This window comes from Myotis davidii, unplaced genomic scaffold, assembly GCF_000327345.1.
Source record: "Myotis davidii unplaced genomic scaffold, ASM32734v1 scaffold379, whole genome shotgun sequence".
Lineage (NCBI taxonomy): Eukaryota > Metazoa > Chordata > Mammalia > Chiroptera > Vespertilionidae > Myotis > Myotis davidii.
This window is the reverse complement of record NW_006290553.1, coordinates 1974852-1999134: the sequence shown is the minus strand read 5'-3', so window position 1 is coordinate 1999134 and position 24283 is coordinate 1974852. Positions and strand designations below refer to the sequence as shown.

General features: G+C 39.2%; 2 protein-coding genes across 5 annotated transcripts in view; both read right to left on the bottom strand.

Annotated features, from left to right (window-relative positions):
• Positions 1-2166, bottom strand: part of ABHD10 (abhydrolase domain containing 10) — a 40239-nt gene extending 38073 nt beyond the window's left edge. Inside the window, exons 1-2 of one of the 4 annotated variants that reach the window (XR_435665.2) lie at positions 1958-2166; positions 52-235 (exon numbers count right to left, since the gene is read on the bottom strand). Coding sequence is in view for 3 of the 4 variants with exons in the window: in XM_006763607.2 (XP_006763670.1) it covers positions 52-235; positions 1958-2099 (326 nt within the window). In the remaining variant the exon portion in view is untranslated. The remainder of the gene's footprint in view (positions 1-51; positions 236-1957) is intronic. The other 3 variants (XM_006763607.2, XM_015563807.1, XM_006763606.2) reach the window with 3 other exon arrangements.
• Positions 2167-6069: 3903 nt separating this feature from the next.
• PHLDB2 (pleckstrin homology like domain family B member 2) overlaps positions 6070-24283 on the bottom strand; it is a 114211-nt gene continuing 95997 nt past the window's right edge. The window contains exons 13-18 of the mRNA XM_006763605.2: positions 23867-24074; positions 15870-15960; positions 14790-14936; positions 12283-12502; positions 8734-8819; positions 6070-7889 (exon numbers count right to left, since the gene is read on the bottom strand). Of these exons, the coding sequence (XP_006763668.1) occupies positions 7749-7889; positions 8734-8819; positions 12283-12502; positions 14790-14936; positions 15870-15960; positions 23867-24074 (893 nt within the window). The 3' untranslated portion in view covers positions 6070-7748. The remainder of the gene's footprint in view (positions 7890-8733; positions 8820-12282; positions 12503-14789; positions 14937-15869; positions 15961-23866; positions 24075-24283) is intronic.

The following is a 24283-nucleotide window of genomic DNA, read 5'->3' as shown; positions in this document are numbered from 1 at the left end:
ACTGCCATGCTAAATGGTAGTAATATTTTCTCTGAAATGTGTTGTTCCTACCTTATATAGGCGTGACCTAGAGATTTGCAAAACTCCTCAATCGCCAATGCTTTTGTACCAGTCATATTAGAAATATAGCCAGGGAGGAAGATAATTCCTGGACTTTTGCCTTTTAGTCTCTTATAAGCCAGTTTTGGAAGGTCTGGTCGACTAAGGAAAGAGACTGATGCCTTTTGTCTGCAAGCTAAACAAAGTACACAAAACATAAACCATAGTTTGCAAATACAGTTTTTGGAAAACCATATATATATGTATATATATTTTTTCAATCTTAACTTTATCTTGTCAAACTGATGTCAAATACTATTTCCACTTAATAGAAAACACAAAACATTGATGTATTCTATTCGTCTGTGCATATTCTATGACAAGTTTTTGCATATCTTCAGTTCAAAATCAGTACCTTCTTTGAGTAAGGTCCAATCCTGTTTCTTCAAAAACGTATGAAACCTTCCTCTCCTTTACTGTGGCTAACAAAAACTTGTCAGTCTCTTCCATGTGAGCTGATAAAGTTTACCTCATTCTGGATTTAAAAAGTTGATTTTAAAAAATTAAATTGGAGACCTTAAAACTATTACTTTTACATGTAAGCTTGTTTCAAAGTTTCCATTTTATAGTGAAGTAGTCCAAATTTAAAACTTTCAGTGAAAAGCAGGGCTAGAAGGAGCCAGTTACATTGGTTGGCAGAGTGTATAAGCAGAAATGTTCATTTCCCGTTTCCCTCGTTCAGCACTCAAAAATCCTCCCTATCCTCTTAATGTTACTTCCCAACACAAGAATGTCTCCCGGAGACAATCATTTATTTAACCTCAGTAAGTTTTAAGTGGACAGGCTAACATTATATCCATAAAGGATCTTTGTACAATAAGAATTCGTTCAAAGCCTGGTGCTTCAGTGCTCAATAGCTGAACTGGAACTTCTTTAATGAAATTTAACGGTTAATGAAATGACACACTACGCTAGAGAAACATATAACAAGTCTTTTGATTGTGCACAATTAAATGCAAGTTAAACTGATTATAAACATTTAAAAATTTTAACTCAAAACAAAGAGTATCTACAATGACAATTCCCATTCCAAGCAATTATGCACCTGAGTGCCCAAAGTGTGGACAAAACAAAATCAAAAGCTAAAAAGGCAAACTTTAGAAAGACAGACTATATACAGGTGTCCCCCCAAATTGTATATACACTTTGAATAATTATTAATTCCAATGGGTGAAATCTGAAAAAAAAACATCAATGGACCTCAGCTGTTAAGTGTATATACATTTTGGGGGGCCACCCTATACATGGGAGGGTGGCGCTGGAGTAGGAAGTGGGAGGAACCAAGCACAAGATAAAGAAAATAGTAAAGGGCTCCGATTTCTGGTTTAAATTACAGTGTCCTTTATCAAGGAATGATGATGGTTTTCACGGAGCGGGAGTATCCGTGAAATAAGATGAGAAATAAGGCTCGATCTTTATACACTTTTACAACGAGACTGTTCCAATTGTAAGTCCCCTCAAGTCCAAGGAGGGCAGGTCTACGCACCTTCACAGAGTCACGATCTGTAAAAACCCCTACAACCCGCAGAGAAAAAAAAAGAAAAATCAACTAATAAGCAAACGCGGTAAATGCTCGTTAACTTTCCCTCTTGAGCGCTGAGCGCAGGGGAGGCGGGCGGAGAGCGGGGCCCTGGCGGAGCGTCACCCGCTGGCAGAGGCCGGGCCACGGGTCCAGGACACCCCGGGCCGCCGCGCTGCTCTCGCACAGGTTTCGCCAGAACTGCCGAAACCGCCCACGACTGGGGTACTGAACGGGACAAGGACATTTTTGAACGGGGCGCCAAAACGCACAGAAAGGAACGGGTGAAACCGGGATGTCCGAAAGAACGCTTTCTGTTCCCGTCTTTCGGGCACTAACCTGGGAACCACCGTGGAGCCTTCTCGGGCTTCCGAACGAGTAACGTGCAGAGGCCACGGTGAAAGCCGAAGGAGACGGCCGCGCAGCCCCACCTCCGACAAGGACTCGTGGCAGCCGCAGCCGCCATGCCCACTCCAGCCATCTTCCCAGCAGCCCCTGCGCTCCGCGCTGACCTACGGAGACGCCGCAGGGCGCAGAGGAAGCGAGGCTGCGCATGCGCCCCGGTTGGAAGACGGGATTGGCTAAAGAGCGCCCGGAAGACTCGCGGCGCTCGGAAGCGCGCATGCGCAAAGCGGCGTCGCTCTTGCCCGCTTTCGCTTTGGGGCAGTTGGTTGGCCTCTGGGACCTGTCGGTTGCTACTGACTCAGCGGGCAGGTAGGTATTGCAGGGCTGGAAGCAGCGAGGAACCTTTCCAAGGTTCTGAGCTTGGAAACCCGCTGTCTCATCGACCTGAGGGCTCTAGGGAGTGGAAGCATAAAAGCTAAGCTTGATGCAGTACAAGTCGCTCTCACCCTCTTGAGGGTTTTTTTTTTTGCATTTTTACTTTAAAAGAAATTTTTTTTCCAGCAGCATTTATCCTCCCTGTATCTCCTCCACCTTCAACCCCTGACAGTTCTAACCTGTACTGGAAAGGCTTCCACAATCTGACCTTAAACCCACTTGTTTAAAGAGTGGAACAGAACATTCATCCTCCTCCGCCCCTTTCTAAATTAGCTTTTGTTCGTGCTCTTCCTTTTCCTCTACCTGACTACTGAGTCAGTCTGACCCTTGCCTCACATTATATGCAAAAATAAGTCCGACTAGATTAAAAAACAAAAACAAAACAAACTCTCTCGTCTTCCTCTCTAAAATCCATAAAAACATATTTTCAGGTGAGGATTTTAAAAAATCTCAACAGAAGAAATAAGTACATTTAGGAGAATATTTTTTAAATGTATTCTTAGAGGATTTTTCACAGAAAGGAAGGGAGAGGGATAGAGAGCCAGAAACATCGATAAGAGAGCAAAATCTATGAGAGAGAAACATCAATCAGCCGTCTCCTGCACACCTCCTACTGGGGATGTGCCCACAACCAAGGTACATGCCTGGCCAGAATCGAACCTGGGACCTTTCAGTCCGCAGGCCCATGCTCTATCCACTGAGCCAAACTGGTTAGGGTAGAAAGAACTTAATCTTAAAACTTGAAATTCCCAAATCATAAAGAATAAAAACATTTGACTATATACAGATTTAAGCATTTTTGATGTATTTTTATTGATTTCAGAGAGGGAAGGAGGAGAAAGTTATTGAAATATCAATGATGAGAGAGAATCATTGATCAGCTGCCTCCTGTCTCCCTCCCCCCACCGCTGGGGTTGGAACCCACAACCCTCGGCATGTGCCCTTGACCAGAATCGAATCCAGGACCTCCTGGTTCATAAGTCGAGGCTCAACCATTGAGCCATGTCAGCTAGGCCTAAACATTTTGAATGGTAAAAGGTGCCTCTAGTCCAGCTGTGGGCAAACTACGGCCCGTTTGAAATGAATAAAACTAAAAAAAAAAAAAAGACCGTTCCCTTTTATGTAATGATGTTTACTTTGAATTTATATTAGTTCACACAAACACTCCATCCATGCTTTTGTTCCAGCCCTCTGGTGCAGTTTAAGAACCCATTGTGGCCCTGGAGTCAAAAAGTTTGCCCACCCCTGCTCTAGTCAAATGAGAGTCTAGAAAAATTTATTTTACAGTACAACAGAACATGAATACTTCTATTTAATCTGCTTCTAGAAATGATAAAAAATATAATTCCAATAAAATTGGTCAGTGGCTATGACTAGGCAGTTCATATGTGTAAACATGATGTCCAACCTCACTAGGAAAATGTGAATTAAAAAAAAATAACATGCCATCTTTCCCCACCCATCAGATTGGCAAAAATTAAAAACAGCAATTATTGTCAAGAATCCTGGGAAACTGGTACAAATATATGGGTGGTGGGAATGTGAATTGCTAAACTCTTGTCAACTAATATGACCACATCTTTATAATTTAAAGTACGTATCATTTTCAACACTCCTGATCCAGTGGCCCCATTTTGTGACTATCCTATAGAAAACAATATTAACACATAAGGATTCATATTATTACCACAGCACTAGTTTTTTGTTTTTTTTGTTTTTTTAATCCTCACCCAAGGATATTTTTCCATTGATTTTTTTAGAGAGAGTAGGAGAGGGAAAAACAGAGAGAAAAATTGATGTGAGAGAAACATTGATTAGTTGCCTCCTGCAGGAGCACTGACCAGGGCCTGGCCGGGGAAGAGCCTGCAACTGAGGTACATGCCCTTGACCAGAATAAAACCCGGGACCCTTCAGTCTGCAGGCTGACATTCTATCCACTGAGCCAAACTGGCTAGGGCAACTACAGCATCAGTTTTAGAAGCAAACAGAAGAAAAAAATGAAATGGCCAATAATAGAAAAATCCTATATAATAAAAGCCTAATATGCTAAGTTCCCAGTTGTTCATTCACCCGTTCAACCAATCAAAGCATAATATGCTAATGATATGCTAAGGCCACTCAATCGCTCACTATGATGTGCACTGACCACCAGAAGGCAGACGCTCTGACTGGTAGGTTAGCTTGCTGCTGGGGTCTGACCGATCAGGACTGAGCAAGATGGGCTGGACATGCCCTGGACCCCTCCTACGATCCCTCCCCGGCTAGCCAACCTCCCGTGTCCCTCTCCAGCCCCAATTGAGCAAAGGATGTCCAACTGCCATGCCTAAGCCATCAGTTGGACATCCCCCGAGGGTTCCCGGACTGTGAGAGGGCGCAGGCCAGGCTGAGGGACCCTCCCCCCACCCAAGTGCACAGATTTTGTGCACCAGGCCTCTAGTGGTTAAATTGTGGTAAAAGGATTTCTGGATTCCAGCTCTGACACTCTAATGTAATTCTGGAGGGTCTCAAGCATCAACAAGTAAGGCCTTATCTTATTTTCCATTACTTAAAAAGTCACTATGGTTGATATACTTTGAGTAAAGCTACTTTAATGTCTTGGTCATAAATATTGGAGCAATGATTCTGAGTTAGAATTAAAGGCAAAGGTTAGAAAAAGTGAATCAGCCTATCTTTGGAGTCTTGAGAACCAAAGAAAACTTAGCTGGAAAAGTTAGCTAAATAGAAACTGAACAGATATCTTTCTTGAGAAATGTAAGGCCAGAAACAGAGAGCAAGGACAGCCTCTTGACTTCAGGACAAACTTTGAAAGTTGCTAAGTTATTTTGCTAGTTCTCTTATTAGGCTTGTTGTAGACTACAGAGGGACTAAGTTAATATGGCAATGCCCAATGCACACCACTGCACCATCCCTCATATCCTAACAATACATACTTATCCTCAAAGTTTTTGGATAATTGTACAAATTCTCAATCATTCCTGTCCCTATTCTTTTCCTATATTTTTGCAGGTCTTGCATTTGATGTGCAGCAAAATGGGGAAAAAACAACAACACCCTGATTTGTCCTTATAGTGGGAAAAAACACTGCACACAATCCATTGATCATTTCCTCTGTACACCCTTATCTGTCTAACAAATCAGAAAAAAATTGGGGCTACTGTCAAATAAAGATACTTTTACTGACAGTGATGTATTTGAAGTAGGCAAACTTGTTTCCATTGACCTACTGTAAACGTTGCCTTCATTAACCAGGATGAAAGAGCGTATTGGTGAGGGCAGTTTCTCTCTCTGAAACCTGCTTCCTTTGTTCAGGGAGACAAATGAGGTCCCCATGTAATAGAGCCCTAGAGCTTTACTTCACACCTGTGTGATTGATTCCTTGTCATATAGAAGTATAAGTAAACAGTCCTTGTAATCCCCAGTACTAAATGCATCTGTGAAAAAGATAATAAGATGTCAGGGGTTCCAGGGGTACCTCATTTTGTTAACAACAGGAATGTGACCAGAGATACTTCTAATTACTTGTTTTTAAACCACAAATCATATTGTTAGCACACAACATCCTTTATGTAGAGTCTACAATGGACTTTGGCTGATTAATCCACCCGGCCACACCTGTCAGGTTACCAATAGGCAACTTCCTAATGAGAGATGAGTTTATCTTCAGACTGAAATCTGGTCAACATTTTAATCCAAACTCAACACATTTTGACACACATTTTTAAAAGGTTTACTACATCATGCAAGGTATAAAGTTGATTAGAATATCTTTACAATCCTATGCAGAGAGTATAGTACAAAAAAAGTTGTATCTTTACATTAAACCAAGAAAATTTAAGCGATTATATTCACTTTTTTAGATCATTACAAGATTTAAGGGTGATCTCTGAAAAAAACAAACAAACCCAGATAATAAAAATGTCTCCTGCAATCGTGATTTTGTTCTCTACTGTTCAAGTAAAATCATGTGTCATCCAGTTGCAAAATCTTATTATTGGCAGTATGTATACATATACACAAAACACACTGAAAATGTAAAAAAAATGTACCCAGTCAGGCCTGACAAACATTTCATGGACAGTTCTAATCATTTCACCTTCACTAGTAAGTAATGTCATTATTTTCTACTCCTATTCATTTGCCATGTTTTAGGAAAGTACATTCATACTTACAAACACACAACATAACAAACCATGATAAATGGCACTTAAAAAACTGTTATGAAAGAGACTTGCCTGAAGTCATTTAATTCAACCAAAAATTAATTTAACTCTAAGAAACAAAGGCTTATTGTAAAGAGATACATAATAAAATAGTACATTTCAGAGAACATGATTGAACTTCATTTGATATTTTATAAAACTACAGCATTCTGTAAATAAGTATTTTCATTGGTCTGTTCTTTGGTTAAAAAACCACAAATCTGATTTCATAGTTATGTCATGTCAGGCTGCAATTAACATGTGTGCTCCATAACAAAGGAAAAGTCAACAATCTAAGGAATTGGCTACTGGTTACCTGTATTTTCAGTGCTGGGAATGGAGAAATCTTCAGGAAAACAAGCTCCGGTTACTAAATAGTCTTTTTGTTTTAATTGCCCAATGTGACAAAATATGTCCAAGACTGTTCTTTTCTAAAATACACAGCTTTCTGTTCTTTCTTCTTTTACAAAAAATGGTTTGCTATACATATACAGTAGCTTATGCTGGTGGCAACTCTTCAAAGTCAACTGCCTGGGCACCTGATGGCATCAAAGCATCATTTTAAAGTGTAGAATAACACAAAATGCAGTTTATCACTTGAAACTACTACCATTAAACAGAGGTCATGTCAAGTCTTTGGTTTGGTGCAATACTTAAAAATTAGGGCAAAAGTTCCTCCTGTAATATATTCTTCCCCAAGGCCCTGTGTGCTCATATTTATAATAACCTTCAGCAAAATGCTCCTGTTTTTAAAAAGCCAGGTAATACCAATAATGTCAATACCAATGATTTGGGTGCTAGAGTAATCACATATTTCCAAGTATGTACATTTTGTAAACTGTTTAGTTTACCGAGATCAACGATTGATAAAAAATAGTTTATTAGAAATGCTCCTCTAAGTGATGCTATTTACCAAAATAGTATTTTCTTTCTCACAGGTGCTTGATTCTTTTGCTACTTATGATCAAGCTTTGAATTAAAATCCCTTCTTTCTCATTTACAAATGGCTTCCTCTTAATATGAAAAGAGTTATGAGTATGCACAGTGAAAAGGATGGGTCTGTAGGGTCTTTCCATCTGGGATACAATATGGCTTCATTCTTGTAAGAGATTATTGCCGTCTGCCCTGAAGTGGACTGTCGCGCCAGTTCACTACAACATGAAGTGAGTGTAGCCTTCTGCCCCAGTAACTATGACATCCATCCAGATCCGCATGGCTTCCGGTGATGGGGCCACCATGTAGTAGATTCTGTCATGTGTCTTGACGCTAAAGGTGAGTAATGGGTTAGGACTCTAAAAATAAAAAAAAAGGAAACAAAAATGTAATACACGTATCTTGAAATTTAACATGAAACAACACCAGGGCTTCTTCCTCTTTAAAAGTTCCAATTTATGCAAATCTACACAGGCATTACTTTTGCTCTAGTATAACCTATACCCCAGTCCCAACACCTTTCTCAAGACTGACTATCTTTCTGGCCTTTCTGCGCAAGAGTTTTCACAGAGAGCTCACCAACCCTCTTAGCAGTTCCTTCTGTAAAGCTCTAGGAGTGTGCCTGGCTGATGGTGGGTGCTCAACAAATAATGGCTGTTAGTCCCAGCCCTACTCAGATCCTTCCTCATAAGCAGGTAGTATGTTCTTAGAACCCTAGCAAAGAATCACTTGGCAGGGTCTCCCCAAACCGGTATGTCCAGAACCTTTCCTCACTGTGCCATGATGTTTTTTTCCCCACAAAAAGATCAGCTATACTAATTACTTCTATGGTTATTTTTCTACACCATTCTGATCATATCTATCTGCTATGTCAGAACAATCAATCTAAATTGCTTCAAATAACACACACACATATTTTGCCAATTTAGGTATGCATTAAAATGGTAGGAACCTGGCTGAAACCGGTTTGGCTCAGTGGATAGAGCGTCGGCCTGAGGACTGAAAGGTCCCAGGTTCGATTCCGGTCAAGGGCATGTACCTTGGTTGCGGGCACATCCCCAGTAGGAGATGTGCAGGAGGCAGCTGATCGATGTTTCTCTCTCATCGATGTTTCTAACTCTCTATCTCTCTCCCTTCCTCTCTGTAAAAAATCAATAAAATATATTAAAAAAAAATGGTAGGAACCTGAAAATCAATGTTTACCTTATTAGCATTCTTGAGGTGATCATAGTACACTTCTTCAATGGCTTGAAAGTATATTACTCCTTTTAATTTTGTTTCATGCTTGTCTGCAACAATAGATGAGTGTTAAATACGTTATCACCACCAATGGACAGGAAAAATTAGAATTCATTATAGTCATCATTAAAATATTTATCTAATATTAAAATTATCTAAGTTTCAGGTATTTCAGGTTAGTGCATTAGCCTGGTTCTATATTGAAAAAAGATGAAATTATCAGCCCAAACTGAAGGGACTAAGCGACTGCCCAAGGTTTTCCAGCAAACTAGCAGTCAAAAGATAACGCAGAACTTCTGTCAGATTAACACACAAAGAATAAACACCATTGACATAGATATAAATCATTTCTTCACATTCTCTAAGACATTAGACTGGAACTATGAATATGCAGAGTTGTTGTAATGAAATTTATAACAATTATATTTTTTTGACTTATGTTTTAAAATAATATGCTACTTATATATCTTTTCTATCAATTTCTTGTCCAGCATGCTTGATTTATTTGCCTGTTCCCAATAAAGCTTAACATCAATAATTTAATGTCCCTTCAATGCAGCATTTTCCAAACTGTTTCTAAGATTTCATCAGATTTTCCATAAAAAGCAAACAAAACACTTAAAAAACAAACACCCAAACCACCAATCAAATAAACAACATCACTCTGTAATCTAATAAGTTCCTGAAATATAACTTAAATTCATCAAGAATCATAACACATGAGCATATTAAAAGTTTTTACAGCATGATGAAGATGCAGAGAAAGAGACTCTATCACACTTTGTTGGTGGGAGTGCAAATAAAAAAAAGCCTTTTTTGGAAGGCAATTTGTAAAATAAACAGAATTAAAAATGCAAAACCATCCTCTTAGCAATTCTATTCTAAAACTTTTTGTACAAAAACTCCTGATGCGCATGCACACAGATTTGTGTTTGTTATAGCAGAAGGCTGCCAAAGTCTGCTTGAGCTTTAGCAGGGAACTGATTCAATAACAGACCAGCCATAAAATGGAATCTAACAGCCACTGAAAGGATGGAGGTAGACTTGTATGTGCCCAGTAGAGAAAAATCTTGAAATACTGTTATGTGAAAAAAGTTATGAACAGAGTGTAATTTGGTCCCAACTGTATTAAAGGAGAAAGAACACATGTAACATACTGAAATTGAGATATAAAAATGAATGGAGAAAATCTAAAAGGATATTTCAGATGTAATAATGGGAAAAGGTTAGAACTTTGTGATGGGAAAGAGGCAATTTCTTTATAGACATTTTTGTTGAATTTTATTTTTATTGTTTTACTAATGAATATCCCTTTCTTCCCCCAACAACAACAATAAAATCCTAGTATGAAAAACAATATCCCCTAGGAAGTTCAGTAGAAAATAAAGCTGTTTAATTGTATTTAACCCAGTGTATCTCTCAAACATTTGCTGGAAAGAGTCTGCAATATTCATGGGAATACAATAATACTTTGTTCTCTGAAAACAGATGCCAAATAAAATCTGAAGATAAAAGTAAATCTTGTTAGTGTTTCAAGCAGACAGAAAACTGTGGAATGAAACTTCTGTTAGGCACTTCATACACGAGACAGAACTTTGAAAACCATAGGCCTCACAAGGACTCTATGAACCAAGAGAATCAACAATGCTTTGGTAAGCTGATGAGGCAGTGCTACTCATTTTGTTTCAGTAGCATTATCCTATCAACTTACAGACATTTTTTTCTGTGCCTCAGTTTTTTAGAGATTCTTCCAAAGTTACCCAGTTAATATGTGGAGGCCAAGGACAGGGCCCCGGTTCAAGGCCAACAGAGAGATCAAAGACTAGCTTTCAGCACTCACCTTTACAGCTCCTTCATGCATACCATGGTCATCGACCTCACTGATAAGCTAACGGGGCCTGGCTAAGGTGGGATCAAGTGCAGCCTGAACTGCAATCTGTATGACTTCCTGTGGACTGATCTGTTCCTGAACTTGGTGCTGTTTGGGAACGAGTGTGGGTGGAGGTGGCAGGAGCAATCAAAGCTGATGGTGGCTGCAAACAGAGCCAACTGGGCAGCGTTCGCCAAACTAGGTCCCACCAGTCAGTTATAGAATATATAAATATTAAAAAGCTGCATTAAATATGATGTCTGTTTTATTCTGAGTAATTTTCCATATACCAAAGAGGTTTGTAAAAAATTGGAAACCAGTCACTAAGAAGTTTAAGTTTGGAAAAACTCACTTCCATGGGTCAGAAGGAAGGGCCACTGAACCACCCACCTGACAGATAAAATGAAGTAAGGATCCCAGAGAAAAGAAGAATGAAACCGTTTGTCTGAAATTATTTCAAAATTTTACTTTTGAAAAATTCTGGGTGAGGTTGCCTGTGGAGACTAGCACACAGCAAAGTTTGTTTTTTTTTTTTTTTTTTTTTTTAAATGCATTTTGCAGATACTTCTTTTCTATCATACTAACTGGAGAGAATGTCTTTGGATTTCTATAAAATTCAAGATCATAAAGCCCTAAAAGGCAAAGCAGCGGACCTGTAAGGTCAGGCCACTAGCCACGTAGTAACTGGAACCCCACTCAAAGAGCTCCTATGAAAGGCACATACCCCCACCTTCTTCTCACCCCAATTCCGTGGCTCCACAGCCAGTATTTCATTTCTTTCACATACTTCTTGGTTTTTATACTTCTCTTCATAACATATCCTGACCTCACACTATAGATTAAATGGCTGAACTGTTATTTTTTACTTATCACATACATACTTTTTAAAAACAATTCCTGACAAGGCTTTAAGTGCTGATACAGTCGTCACAAAACGAGTCTTTTCATAACCTCTGGGATGATCCCCCCTTCTTCAGAGCTGAAAGGAGGCCAGAGTTTACTGTGGTGGAAATGGACATGTTTCATATGGATCAAGAGTAAACAAGAGGCTTGCTGATAAGTATGCAGTCACACTAATATTCCTGTATTTATGGAAGATGATGTAGGGTGTGTTTCTCATAATCCATCATTTAGAGCATTCAAAAGATTTCAGTCACTTAATAAATACTTATTCACTAGTTCACTGATAAGCTTTACTCTCTGAGATAAAAAGACCGTTCCAGTTTATAAACTATAGCTGAATGTCAGCTACCGTTGCCTATGACTTAAATAGGGCATATGACAATAAATAGATAAATAAGTAAATAGAAACCTTTTTTTTTCTGGCTTCATGGTTTAAGAAGAGAAAATTTGGTCTCGAAAATATAGTCCATTTAATATATATTTGGACTTGAGATTATTTAAGAACTACAATAGGTTATTTCATACTTTTAGAAAACATGATTTTTATTATTTCTAAGAGGAAATTCACATCACGTGGACCATATAATCTGAACATAAAATAATTATACATTTACAAAGTTAATACTGCCATTATTTCTATTATTTACCAATTCACTATTTATACTGAATTTTATTGTTTTTACTCTTTAACAGAGGGTTCCTAATTTGAATACATTGTTTAGATTTTTCCCATCACCCACCTGCATAATAAGAGAATGTGCGCTTGTTCCGATCAAAAACAAACCAACGTTTTTTCCAAGTTTTAATTTTTCCGCCCATTTTGATGAGGAATCCTCGGCAGGTCTTCTCTGTGATGGATACGTGATAACAGGTGTCGATATTGTGGCCAGCAGTCTCCACGTGGCTCCGCAAATCGAAGTCTTCCTTCCGGACAGGCAGATAGCGTGTCAAAGGTCGAGCCTGGAAAAGGGCAAACCCATTGCATCTGAAACTAGTTATTTGCTTCATTTAGACCAGAGGGGTAGAAGCAGAAAACAACTGAAAAGCCTAAGCATTAAAATGCCCATGTGATTATGAGCACTTAAAATTCTTTTTAAAAAAAATATATATTATTGATTTTTTACAGAGAGGAAGGGAGAGGGACAGAGTTAGAAACATCAATGAGAGAGAAACATCAATCAGCTGCCTCCTGCACACCTCCTACTGGGGATGTGCCCGCAACGAAGGTACATGCCCTTGACCGGAATCGAACCTGGGACCCTTCAGTCCACAGGCCGATGCTCTATCCACTGAGCCAAACTGGTTAGGGCAGCACTTAAAATTCATCACATGGGCGTCTAAAAAGTGGGTAGTATTTTAAGAAGGATGCTACAATATTGTGGGGGGTAGGGTGAGAACTAGGGGGTAAACCCAGGCCAATAGATCCTATGTCTAGAGAAATGGACAGATGAGAAAATGGGAAAATGTCATTTATATTAGCATTCAAAAAAGGTACTTAGCACTTAAAAAACACAGAGAAATGAAACATGAAGTTACCTGAGCAACTTCCTACAGATGAGGACTCCTCCACTGTAAAGTTTCCAGTTCTCCCCACCACCACCTCACAGTAGCTCTTAAATAATTTCAGACACGACTGATGGAACATTCTTTAGTAAGTACAAACCCCACAAGATTCCCCTCATCTATATACACCGGCTTCCATAGAAATCTAAGGCAGAGATGTATGTTTTGCAAAGTGAACCTAAATTAAGGTGAGAAGTGGAGTCAAAATGCTGTTCAGGACCAGACACCGAAGAGATAGACGTAAATGTCCTTTATTTTACTGTGGCTGGAGAAGAGGTTTGTCTAACCTAGGAAGCACAGATCACCATGGGCAATGCTTCTAAAACAATGCTTTATTTTACCCTGTTAAATTAACCCACTCCTTTACCCTGGGGAAAATGACCTCATCATATACTTGGTTAAACCTTATAATTAGGATTAAAATAGAATTGTGCTTTTTGGTTTGGCTTTCAGATACCTTAACGGTGAATCAAGATTTGGCAGAGGTTTGGCTTAATAAAATAAAATGAACATGTTTCACTTTGTAGTTCTCCTGCTTTGCCTTTGAGACTGTGATACTTTGTAAACAGTTGTTACAGACTTTCGGTGCATCGCGCAGCCGTAAAGAAAGTCTCTCACTGCTGTACTATCAACTGCCAGTAACGACAAAGAATCAGGGAAATGGGGCCTTTTACCTTTAAGTCTAGTAAACTTTGGTAAAACTGATTTGAACTTTTTTTTTAAAGTGTATACATATGTGTTTTGGTGTCCACTTTTTTAATATATATATTGTTGATTTTTTACAGAGAGGAAAGGAGAGGGATAGAGAGTTAGAAACATCGATGAGAGAGAAACATCGATCAGCTGCCTCCTGCACATCTCCTCCTGGGGATGTGCCCGCAACCAAGGTACATGCCCTTGACCGGAATCGAACCTGGGACCCTTCAGTCCGCAGGCTGACGCTCTATCTGCTGAGCAAAACCAGTTTCGGCTAAAACTGATTTGAACTTCAAATTACATGGACTTAACACAATTTTATTTGAGTTTCTCAGAAAACTTACATTATGTAAGCAGCTCTAGTGACAATACCAGAAATTCAAACTCTAAGATGACCAAGATAGAAAGTTAAACAGAATGGGTGGTTTCCCCAAGTTTTGCTCGAGTTCAGTAATTTCATTCGGACTGGTATAGTGAAGGGGACACGTGTGACAATTCAGTGGTTAGGAAACAACAACAACAAACCAGAACACTAACACTACCACCAAGAAACAGGTCTGGTAAGATTACCCTCTTCTGGCATATTTGCTTCCAAAAGATGCCTTAATAGGCTGTCTTCTCTTCCTCAGCCAAAGGTTTTAATGTGAGTGTTGTATATGCTTTCAGTAGTAAATCCAGCTGCATTTTTCAAAGCTCCTCAAAAAAAATTCTCCTTTTAAATATAGTCCCCAACTAGGTAGAAGACAAAGTGTCTTTCCCATCAGATGTCCCATGCACGAGCAGGGAAAGTGTCATTTGATTGGTAGGCCCTGATAAGTTTCAAAATCAACACGTTTGGTATTTTTTGCCCACTAAAGCGCGTTTTCCCCTTAGCCATTATACGTCAAGAGCTAATTCCTGGAAGGCATCCTGACACAGCATTACCTTCCTCTACAGAACAGCCACTAGGGGGCACCATACTCTTATGTATCCACATTGATACACCAACCTGCGCCCTTTGTTTCTCCCTTATTTTCACTTCTTTTTCAATCAACTTCTGCCTCTGGCTAGTTTCTTCCTGCAATCTTTTTTCCAGGAGTTCTCGGCGTCGTTTCTCTTCTTCCAGAGCTCTTTTTTTGGCTTCCATTTCCCGTTCCTAAATAGCATTAGGCAGAATACATTTTAAGACATACTGGTTATATTTGAATGAGTCCAATTAATATCAAATAGGAAATTCTCACTAGAAATTCTGGTTTATAACCTAGTCTCTTATAATATGTGACCTCGACTAAAACACTCGTTATCACCTCCCACATGGCTTACACAATCATCCTATGCAAAAAGGCAACCAGTAACTTGAACTAACAACTGAATTTAAGTGAAAATCCAGCCGGTGATCAGTACATTTAGTCATTTCATATTGATGACCACGACTCTCCCATTGCTAATAAAAAGCCTCTCAAACTGTCACCCAACGCTGGTCATGAGATTTAGCCTTTCTTTCAGTTGCCTTCTTCTAACTGAAGGTCATGCATGGGTCCTTCCAATTCCTGTTGTTGCTCTGCAGCTTCCTGGCCAAAGGTCACAGAGGAAGCACGTGGGGCAGTTAGAAGAGGAAAGGAGGTGCCCCTGGGCAGGATGCGAAGGCATTCTGGGGGATTCCTAAGGAAGTTCAGATTCTGCTTGAAATACAGGCACAATAACGAGGGATTTTTAATGTTACAATAGAGTAGTTAATGCAAGCTGACAAGGAATGGAGACTACATAATGACATGACATCCCTCCTCATTCTTTGGCAGGCAAACAAAGCGCCCAACAAAAGGAAAACATAATACAAAGCATTCATTTCAGTCTACGTCAACACTATGTCTATTTTCAATTATGAAAAATTGTAGTGCAGAAAAGAGACTTCGAAATCATCTAACGCCCTTAGTTTTCAGATAAGAAGATGAAGCCGAGAAAGGCTGAGTGAGTACTCCACGACCACACACACCACTGAGTGAGGCCCTAGGACAGCTTCCTGGTGTCAAGTGCAGAGCGCCTTGAACCCCCACATCTCTGCCCTCCAGCATCATGATCTGAGACCTACCCTGGATTCTAGCAGCCGTGTCTTCTCTGCATGAGCCTGCTTCAAAAGTCTCTCCATCTCTTCTATCCTGGCAATATTTGACGTGCTGGCGCTAAATAAAACACAAAAGCCTTTCAAGGATATTGTTTTGGAATGAGATCTCTACACACACACACACACACACACACACACACACACACACACTCACGGGTTCACAAAAGTGTAGGGCAAAATCCAATGAAATTTCAAGGTCTGAAGGGGCAAGTCAATTTAACTCTGAAAATCGTAGGTGATACTGACTTACCTCAGTGTAGGAGACAAAATGCGGGCAAGCAAAATAACGCCAACATGCTTTACTCACAAACAAACCAAAAACAAATTTTATGAAGAATGTTTTCAAAATGCTTCTTGCAAAGTCTAAAAATTTTGGCCTGTGGGAGGCCTTCCCATTAGCTGAATTATTCAGTCGACAGACTAACAGGACTAACACTAAAGTTTTAGGTAAATGACACCTATGGTTTGAAGCACCTTTATTTGGTTTGGGAATATGTGTCGTTAGCTGCTTTTTTTGTTGTGCCTTCACATCTGTGGGCATTTTATTTCTTACATGATAATGCCAATTAAAAAATGACTTCTTATAGGTGCAATGGGAGAGTGGTGGCCAGTTTTATCAACAATACCCACCCGCCATACCAATGAACAAACTGCATAAAGGGATCCAAGAGTTTTGAAAGAAATGCATCTTGGAAAAGACATCACACAAACAAGTAAAGGAGAAAACCAAAAAACAGAGGAAATGAACACTGCAGAAGAGTCAGGGGTAACCAAATGAAAAAGAGAAGAACTTGGAAGTGAACAAACTGCATAAAGGGATCCAAGAGCTTCAAAAGAAATGCAACCTGGGAAAGACATCACACAAACAAGTAAAGGAAAAAAACAACAGAGGACAAGAAAAGTTAAGGGTAACAACATGAGAAAGAGAAGAACTTGGAAATGTTTAACACTAAACAAAAATCTCTATTTTTCACTTGCTTACATTTTATTTCAATAGTTTGGAAAAGAGAAATCGTCGCTGAGGTCAAAATGTATTTACTCTGATGTTGCAGCTGCAGAGAACCAAAGTTGTTTCTTATGCATGTACACATGTATAATCACTTACTTATTTGTCTTCTTTTCCAAACTCTCTAGAGGAGAGAGAGGCTTTTGTGCCTCTATCCCCGATAGCATAGCACCCGGCACACAGTAGGAATTTGTGTTTGTAAGACATTCATATAAAAGTGAATTCATATAAGATATATAAGATAATTATTACTGAGGTCTTCCAAAATCAGGTTTGGATCATCTCAAACGTAGGTTGTTCTGAAGATATAAATGACTGCAGTAACACAGGACATGTGGTTTATCTTAAAAACAGTACTGTGAACACGGATGTTTTTAGCAGTTTTATTCATATTTGCCAAAATTTGGAAGCAACCAAGATATCCTTCAGTAGGTAAAGAATAAATAGACTGTGGTTCATCCAACATTCCTACTCATCATCTAGCTTGTGCCCTGAACATTGTTACAGAAAAGTCACTGTATCCACTCCTTTGCTTGGACAGTGTTGTTAGAATGATGATTCTCATGTTGAATATTCCTACAGCTTCCATTCACTGACCTAAGCAGGACCCTGAAGCCACTTGAAACCTACCCAGATGAATTGGTTGAAAGTAACTTGGTCAGACACAAATATTTTCAGTCCATGGTTTTTCATATATTTGCAATTTGGGTTTATCTTGGGGATAAGTTCTCAAACATTTATCCAACTTTCAATATTTCTGTTCATTTTTTTAAAAGAAATTTTTGGAGCGTTTTCTATTTATTTGATAATAGTTCTTTTTTTTTAAATATATTTTATTGAGTTTTTACAGAGAGGAAAGGAGAGAGATAGAGAGTTAGAAACATCGATGAGAGAGAAACATCAACCAGCTGCCTCCTGCACACTCCCCACTGGGGATGTGCCCGCAACCAAGGTACATGCCCTTGACCGGAATCGAACCTGGGACCTTTCAGTCTGCAGGCCGACGCTCTATCCACTGAGCCAAACCGGTTTCGGCTGATAATAGTTCTAATTAATTTTATGCCCATTATATCCAATCTATTTATTTGGCAATGTTCTCAGAAATGTCTTAATTTTTGCGCCAAATGAGCTGAAGTTTATGGAAATACTTGATAGAAGAAAGTACATGTTAATACTGACCATGTCTTCATTATTTTAGGCACCTAAAGTCAACTTTTTTTTTTTTTTAACTATGCTGGATCCGCTGTAAAAAGATACTTAGTTATTTTATTAAAAATATAAATTAATTTTTATCCATAGACACTTAATTGTTCTCCACAGCCACATTTTTGTTACTGTTCACTTGAATATTTCCTTGACATTAAGTCACTTTTATTCAGCAAAACTTTTGCTGCTTTATGATATCATGTTGCCACCCTTTGATGAGATTCACTTTAAAGAAAGTCAGGAGGCCACTGAGATGTGAGGCCTGTGCACATCTCCTGCCTCAGTTCTCAGAGCTGCTATGAGGTTGCTACACTCAGCTCAAAGCTGAGCCTTAAACATCCTGGGACAACTGCTGTACGCACATGTATGGATGTTACTTCCTCCTCCTAATTTCTGACTCCCTCATTTCCATATTGGAACTGCCCAATCCCTGTTAAGTTAGCCAGATTCCCTCATTTTCATGGAGGACCAGAATGGGAACCAACTTGTAAGTTTCACCCCTATAAAACCCTGCCTTTCTCTTTTCTCTTCTGAGCACAATTGAGGTTGCTGCCTGAATCTGGGCCTCCTGGGTTGCAAACCTTTTTGATCAAATAAGTACTTTTTGTTTTTTATGGGGCCTGAACCTCTTCTTTGGTTAACACTACCCAAGATAGAAAGCAGACTATAAACCCTAGCCTAAAATGAAGAGATTAGAAGCACCTCAAATTCTGGTTAAAGCAACTTTTAAAACCAAGTTCAGCCATGGATTGCTCTCAATCCGGTTCCCAATCTTCTTTCTTTCTCTCACATAACACTGCTGGTATTTAAGCTATCACAAGCAATCAGCTTCCTCAACATTTTCTAAAAAATATGAGCACAGGGTCAGAACTTAGAAAGTTAACAATGGCAATAGTAATAATAATGTATTACTATAGGTGGTGTTTAGAACACTGCGTTCTATAAGACAATCAGTAATTCTAGCAGAATAGAGATTTTATGCAGAATCAATTCTCAGTTACTGTTTTCTAAGACCAAGACTTGCTTTCTTAGTTCCATGTTTGTTTACAGTGTAGTAAGAATGCTGAAAAAGCAAAAACATTGCCTGACTCAAGTAACTTTCTGGTAGATGCAAAAATGATGTCTCAACAAAAACTGAAGGGCAAATGTACCCACAAGTCTGAGGAATTCTGTAATTCTACAACTGGCTTTTTGTGACATAATAAACCACAAGACTAAGTTTATGTCACTAGAATTTCAGCATGCAATTATCTTTTTAAAATATGTATATTTCAGGATATTTTAATACATAATTTTTAAAAAATTTTAAAAAAAGAAAAATTATAGTCCTTTATTCTTCTTTCTACCTATTTTCACAGAGTTCCCATTAAAGAAGTCCTGTTGAAACACACATTCCAAACATTAGTTCCTATTACCCACTTTCCTGATGTTTACCCTTTATTTTCCACCATAACAAAGGGTGTTAGCTTCTCCTAGGGTATCATGGATTTTTTTTAAAGGTAGATGGTGGTGCAGAAGAGACATGCTTGTTTTTCTCTCCCTTGTCTGCTAGACCTTTTATAGGCATTTTCTACTTTGGCTTTAATTTTTTTACCTTCAGAGGATCTGACAGAAAAATTAAATAAATGCTGGTAGTAATGACTGACTGTAGTGCCTGGTTAACCACAACTGCTAGCACTACCAGGTCAGTTCTGTATGCAGGAACTATGGAAAATGACGGTGGCCACAGGTAACTGCCTGCCAGGAATGGTCACTCTGCAATGATGCTATTTTCTTAATGTGGCATGTTCAATGGGAACATTCTTGTTTTCAACCCTAGGAAACCATTCTTAGAAAAAGCAACCAAATGAGCAAATAAAAACAAATTAAGGTTTTGCTGGTACTTAAGTGTTCAGATCTGAACTTGTAATGCTTGGTACATATAACTGAAATGGTCCCTTTTTAGGTCATTTCCTGTACTCACTGCTGCGCCGCAGCTGTTTACCTCCGTTAAATATGAGAGATGGGGTGGGGAGTGATGATCTGGAAGGATGCATATTTGCTTCTAATTTTGAAGGGAAAGAAGAGGGAGAGTAGAAAACAGAAGAATAAAACATCAAGATAGGAAAATCCTTAGAGTGTATTTATTTATTAAAGATGGCTCAGCCCTAGCTGGTTTGGCTCAGTGGATAGAGCGTTGGCCTGCAGACCGAAGGGTCCTGGGTTTGAAAAATATATATATATATATATTTTTAAAAAGATGGCTTAAAAAGAAAAAAAGGTCAAGCTTTCAAGAAGTCATCATAGGAATATTGTTATAACATGTTCACAATTATTAGGGAAGAGGGGAGAGTAGTCTGATGCTTTCAAAATAACAACTAAGTACAACATGCCAAAGAAATGTGGACAGTCCCTCGATGATTACTACATTGGGAAACTAAAGTACTGCATTTTGTATTCTCTGTTTTAACGACCAACCTTTATTCCCCTATCATCATTATATAATAGTTGCTGAGTTACTGACTTTTGTTTGGGCCCTGTTATTCAAAAATACCACATCGAATTGGTCAGTTTACATTGGACAACAGTCATTTATGAATAACTACTCAAAGCTCTAGGATTTCTGTCCTAAGAATGTCAGCTCCCACTAACATGGCTCCAACACCCTCACCAGGACCACAGGGACTACCAAGCATCTTCAGGTGAGATGGTTTGATGCCCAACGTTCCACACAGTCACGGGTCTTCCTCAAAATAGTCATGTTATATATGTTTTTAAGGGAAATACTGCATCTTCTAATCTATACTAATAAAAGGGTAATATGCTAATTACATTGGGAGACCTTCCAGACATCCTTCCAGACAAAGCCATGGTGGCGGGGCCGAGGCAGAGGTGGTTAGGGGCAATCAGGCCAGGAGGAGAGGGCAGTTGGATGTGTTCAGGCTGGCGGGGGTGCAGTTGGGGGCAAGCAGGCTGGTGGTGGTGGGGGGAGGTCCTGGATTGCAAGAGGGATGTCTGACTGCCGGCTTTGGCCCAATCAGGCCTACACCGGCAGTCAGACATCCCTGGAGGTGTCCCAGATTGGAGAGGGTGCAGGCCAGGCTGAGGGACACCCTCCCTCCCCCTGGTGCATGAATTTCGTGCACCCAGCCACTAGTCTATATATAACAGCTATATATAAAAGCTGACCGGCCAACTGATAGCTATGACACACACTGACCACCAGAAGACAGACACTCAATGCAGGAATGGAAACCACAGGCATGGAAACATGGAACAGACTGATGAATCTCAGAGGGAAGGGAGGAAGTGGGGACGGAAGAGGGTGGGAAGAGATTGACCAAAGATTTTATATGCATACTAGAGGCCTGGAGCACAGATTCATGCACTGGTGGGGTCCCTCGGCCTGGCCTGTTCCCTCTCCCATCCTCGGGGGATGTTGGAGAGCCGGTTTGGGCCCAATCCCCATAGGCCAGGCCAAGGAACCCCACCGATGCATGAATCCGTGCACTGGGCCTCTGGTATTGAATAAAGTGAAATACTAAACCTTCTAACATTAAATAATAATGGCAGCAAAAATAACAACTTTATTCATTATTATTATTATTATTACATAATCCCCTCCTTAAATTTGGGTCATTTCCATGTGACAAGCAATAATACAATTATGGTTGCTTTTGTTTTTACCAGGAATGCTTTTTTATTCTGATAGGGTATATCCAATAATATTAATATTTTGCCCATTAATGCCAGGATTAAAATACACTATACTCTATTTATTAAGACTATAGTATCTGTCCTTCCCTTCTTTCCCCTCTCCCCCCAAATTTCCTGGCTACAATGTCTAGTGACATTTGGGTCTCTCATATTCTTTTCATTTATGAAACACTAACTAACCCAAACAACTAAGTATAACTTGCTAATAGTCTTTCCTTCTGCCTTTGTCACTCTTCTTTATTTTTATGCTATTTTTGGGGGGTGGGGGGTGTAAATTATTGAAACCTTTGTAAAAAATGAAATTATATTCCGATGATGGAAATTTTCCATCAAAATATTTAAAAGGCCGTCTTCCCCTTGTATTCAAGAAACAATCCCTCCATTTCACAGACTAGCAAATCAGGGCCGAGAGAAGTCTGAGGTCTCCTTTAAGTGGCACAAGTACTCCTGTTCTCAGCCTGAGGCTTCATTCCAATATAGGAAAACTTGTTTGTTGGCAGCTATCCAACTAGACATTTTCTTTTGAAACACAAAAATGCTCAATTACTGTTTATTGAATATGGGATTTCTTTTGGTTTAAATCATAATGCTCTCATCCAATTAACTAGATCAAACACAGAAAAATGTCAACATCAAAAATATGTCCATTTTATTACATCCTGAGGTACTTATTTAGCTAACACTTATAGAATACCTACTATACACCAATATCTCTACTAGGTGTGGAAATTGAAAGATGATTAGACATATTCCTTGACATTGAGGATTCCACCCATTAATTTTTGAAGAAAAAATTTATAGTGCAATGGGATCAGTGATATAGTAGAAGAAAAATAGCTAGTGCGATGGAAATACAGAAGAAAAAGCTCTGAAGGAAAATTTTTCATGAGTTCCCAACTTAAGTTTGAACGTGAAGGATGAGGAGGATTTCTCCTGGTCAGATGGGAGTGGGGCAATGATGATGGAATAGATATTTTGTAAGGCCAGACAAGATCAGTGCTTAGTAGGTACAGGTTGAGTGAATAAAACAAATGAAAGCATGAGCTGACTACAGGCAGTGGTGTGCTGGTGTTCCAGCTCTCTGGAGGAAAACAAAAACCCTGATGTGTAGCAATTGCTAATATATGTGGAATGTATATTCCAACCATGGCCAATCTCAAACTCCCAACATGACATCACTGATTGCAGAGCTAGAAGGAGATGTACATATTTGGCACTTGCCAGCCAGTATGAACCGACTCTAGCCCACTGCTGACTGTACAGCAATCCATATGTGTTTGTGGAATGAAGGAGCCTATAAATGAATGAATGAACAAACTACACAATTCCAGGGCAAGGACCAAGATGGTTAAAGGTACAGAGATCTGAGAATTCATCACCATGTCAATTAATATCAAGCTCTGTGAGGTGCATCAGGAGAAGAGAATGAATGGGGAGTTGGGCTGAATATAGAATGCCATGTTCTGGGGTCTGACTTTATTCAAAAGGTAGCAGGGCATCATCAAAGCTTTTGAAGAGGAAAGGTACCATGACTAGATCTATGTCTTAGATGTGCCTTTAGCCATAATTCCATGAAAACAATTTTGTTTGACTCAAAGTATAAACACAAATGTGAATGGTTAAATCCTTACAAAAATTTCAATATGCAGAACAGCTAAAGCCTCCCTTTTAATGAAACACAAGGGTAAGAAATCCTTCAAAGTTCTTACTCCATTGTTGGAAATTATTTCTCTATTTAATCAAAAGCAGTCCTAATGAAGCTTAGAGTCAACCAACAGAAGCAAAATGATTTTGAAACACAGTATACATGTGAACTCAAATGTAAATAATGAAGAAAGATGAACTATATGATGTCTGACTGGCTGAGTCACACAGGATACAAAGAAATTACTTTAAAGGCCACCATGACACCCAAACTCTTTCTGCATTACAGACTCTATGTCTCAGAAATTTGGGTTTGTACATATACATACATTGCCCCAAATTGATGTCTTTATTTTTTGAAAGCAGCAGGTCCTTCTCCAAACCAGACACCTTACCTACAAAGAAATCTTACCTAGAAATATTGTCAGGTGAGCAAGCAGAGATGCTGGTCTCCATGCTGTCAGAGCTGTCTAGGCTCAAAGTATCAAAGGCCTGGTCCTTGTAGCCGTGATCTGGGTAGTGGAAACTGTTCAAGTAGACATTTGATTCAGATGCTGTGCGGTTGTAAAACTCCGAAGATTTCTGCCTTTGTCCTTCACTCATCTGTTGGTGATTATACCCTGAGGAAAGAGCCATAAATATGTTACTGTGCCTCATTTTTCAGTCTTAGATCTTATAAGACTCAAACTAGCAACCCAAAACATCTGCCTATGAAACTTGGCCCTTGGTCCACTTTGTTTTGAAGCCAAGAAGATCAAAGAAACAGCATCATGCTCAGTGCAAGCACCAAATTCAAAGAAGTGGTCTTGTGAGTGATCTTTTTTTTGTC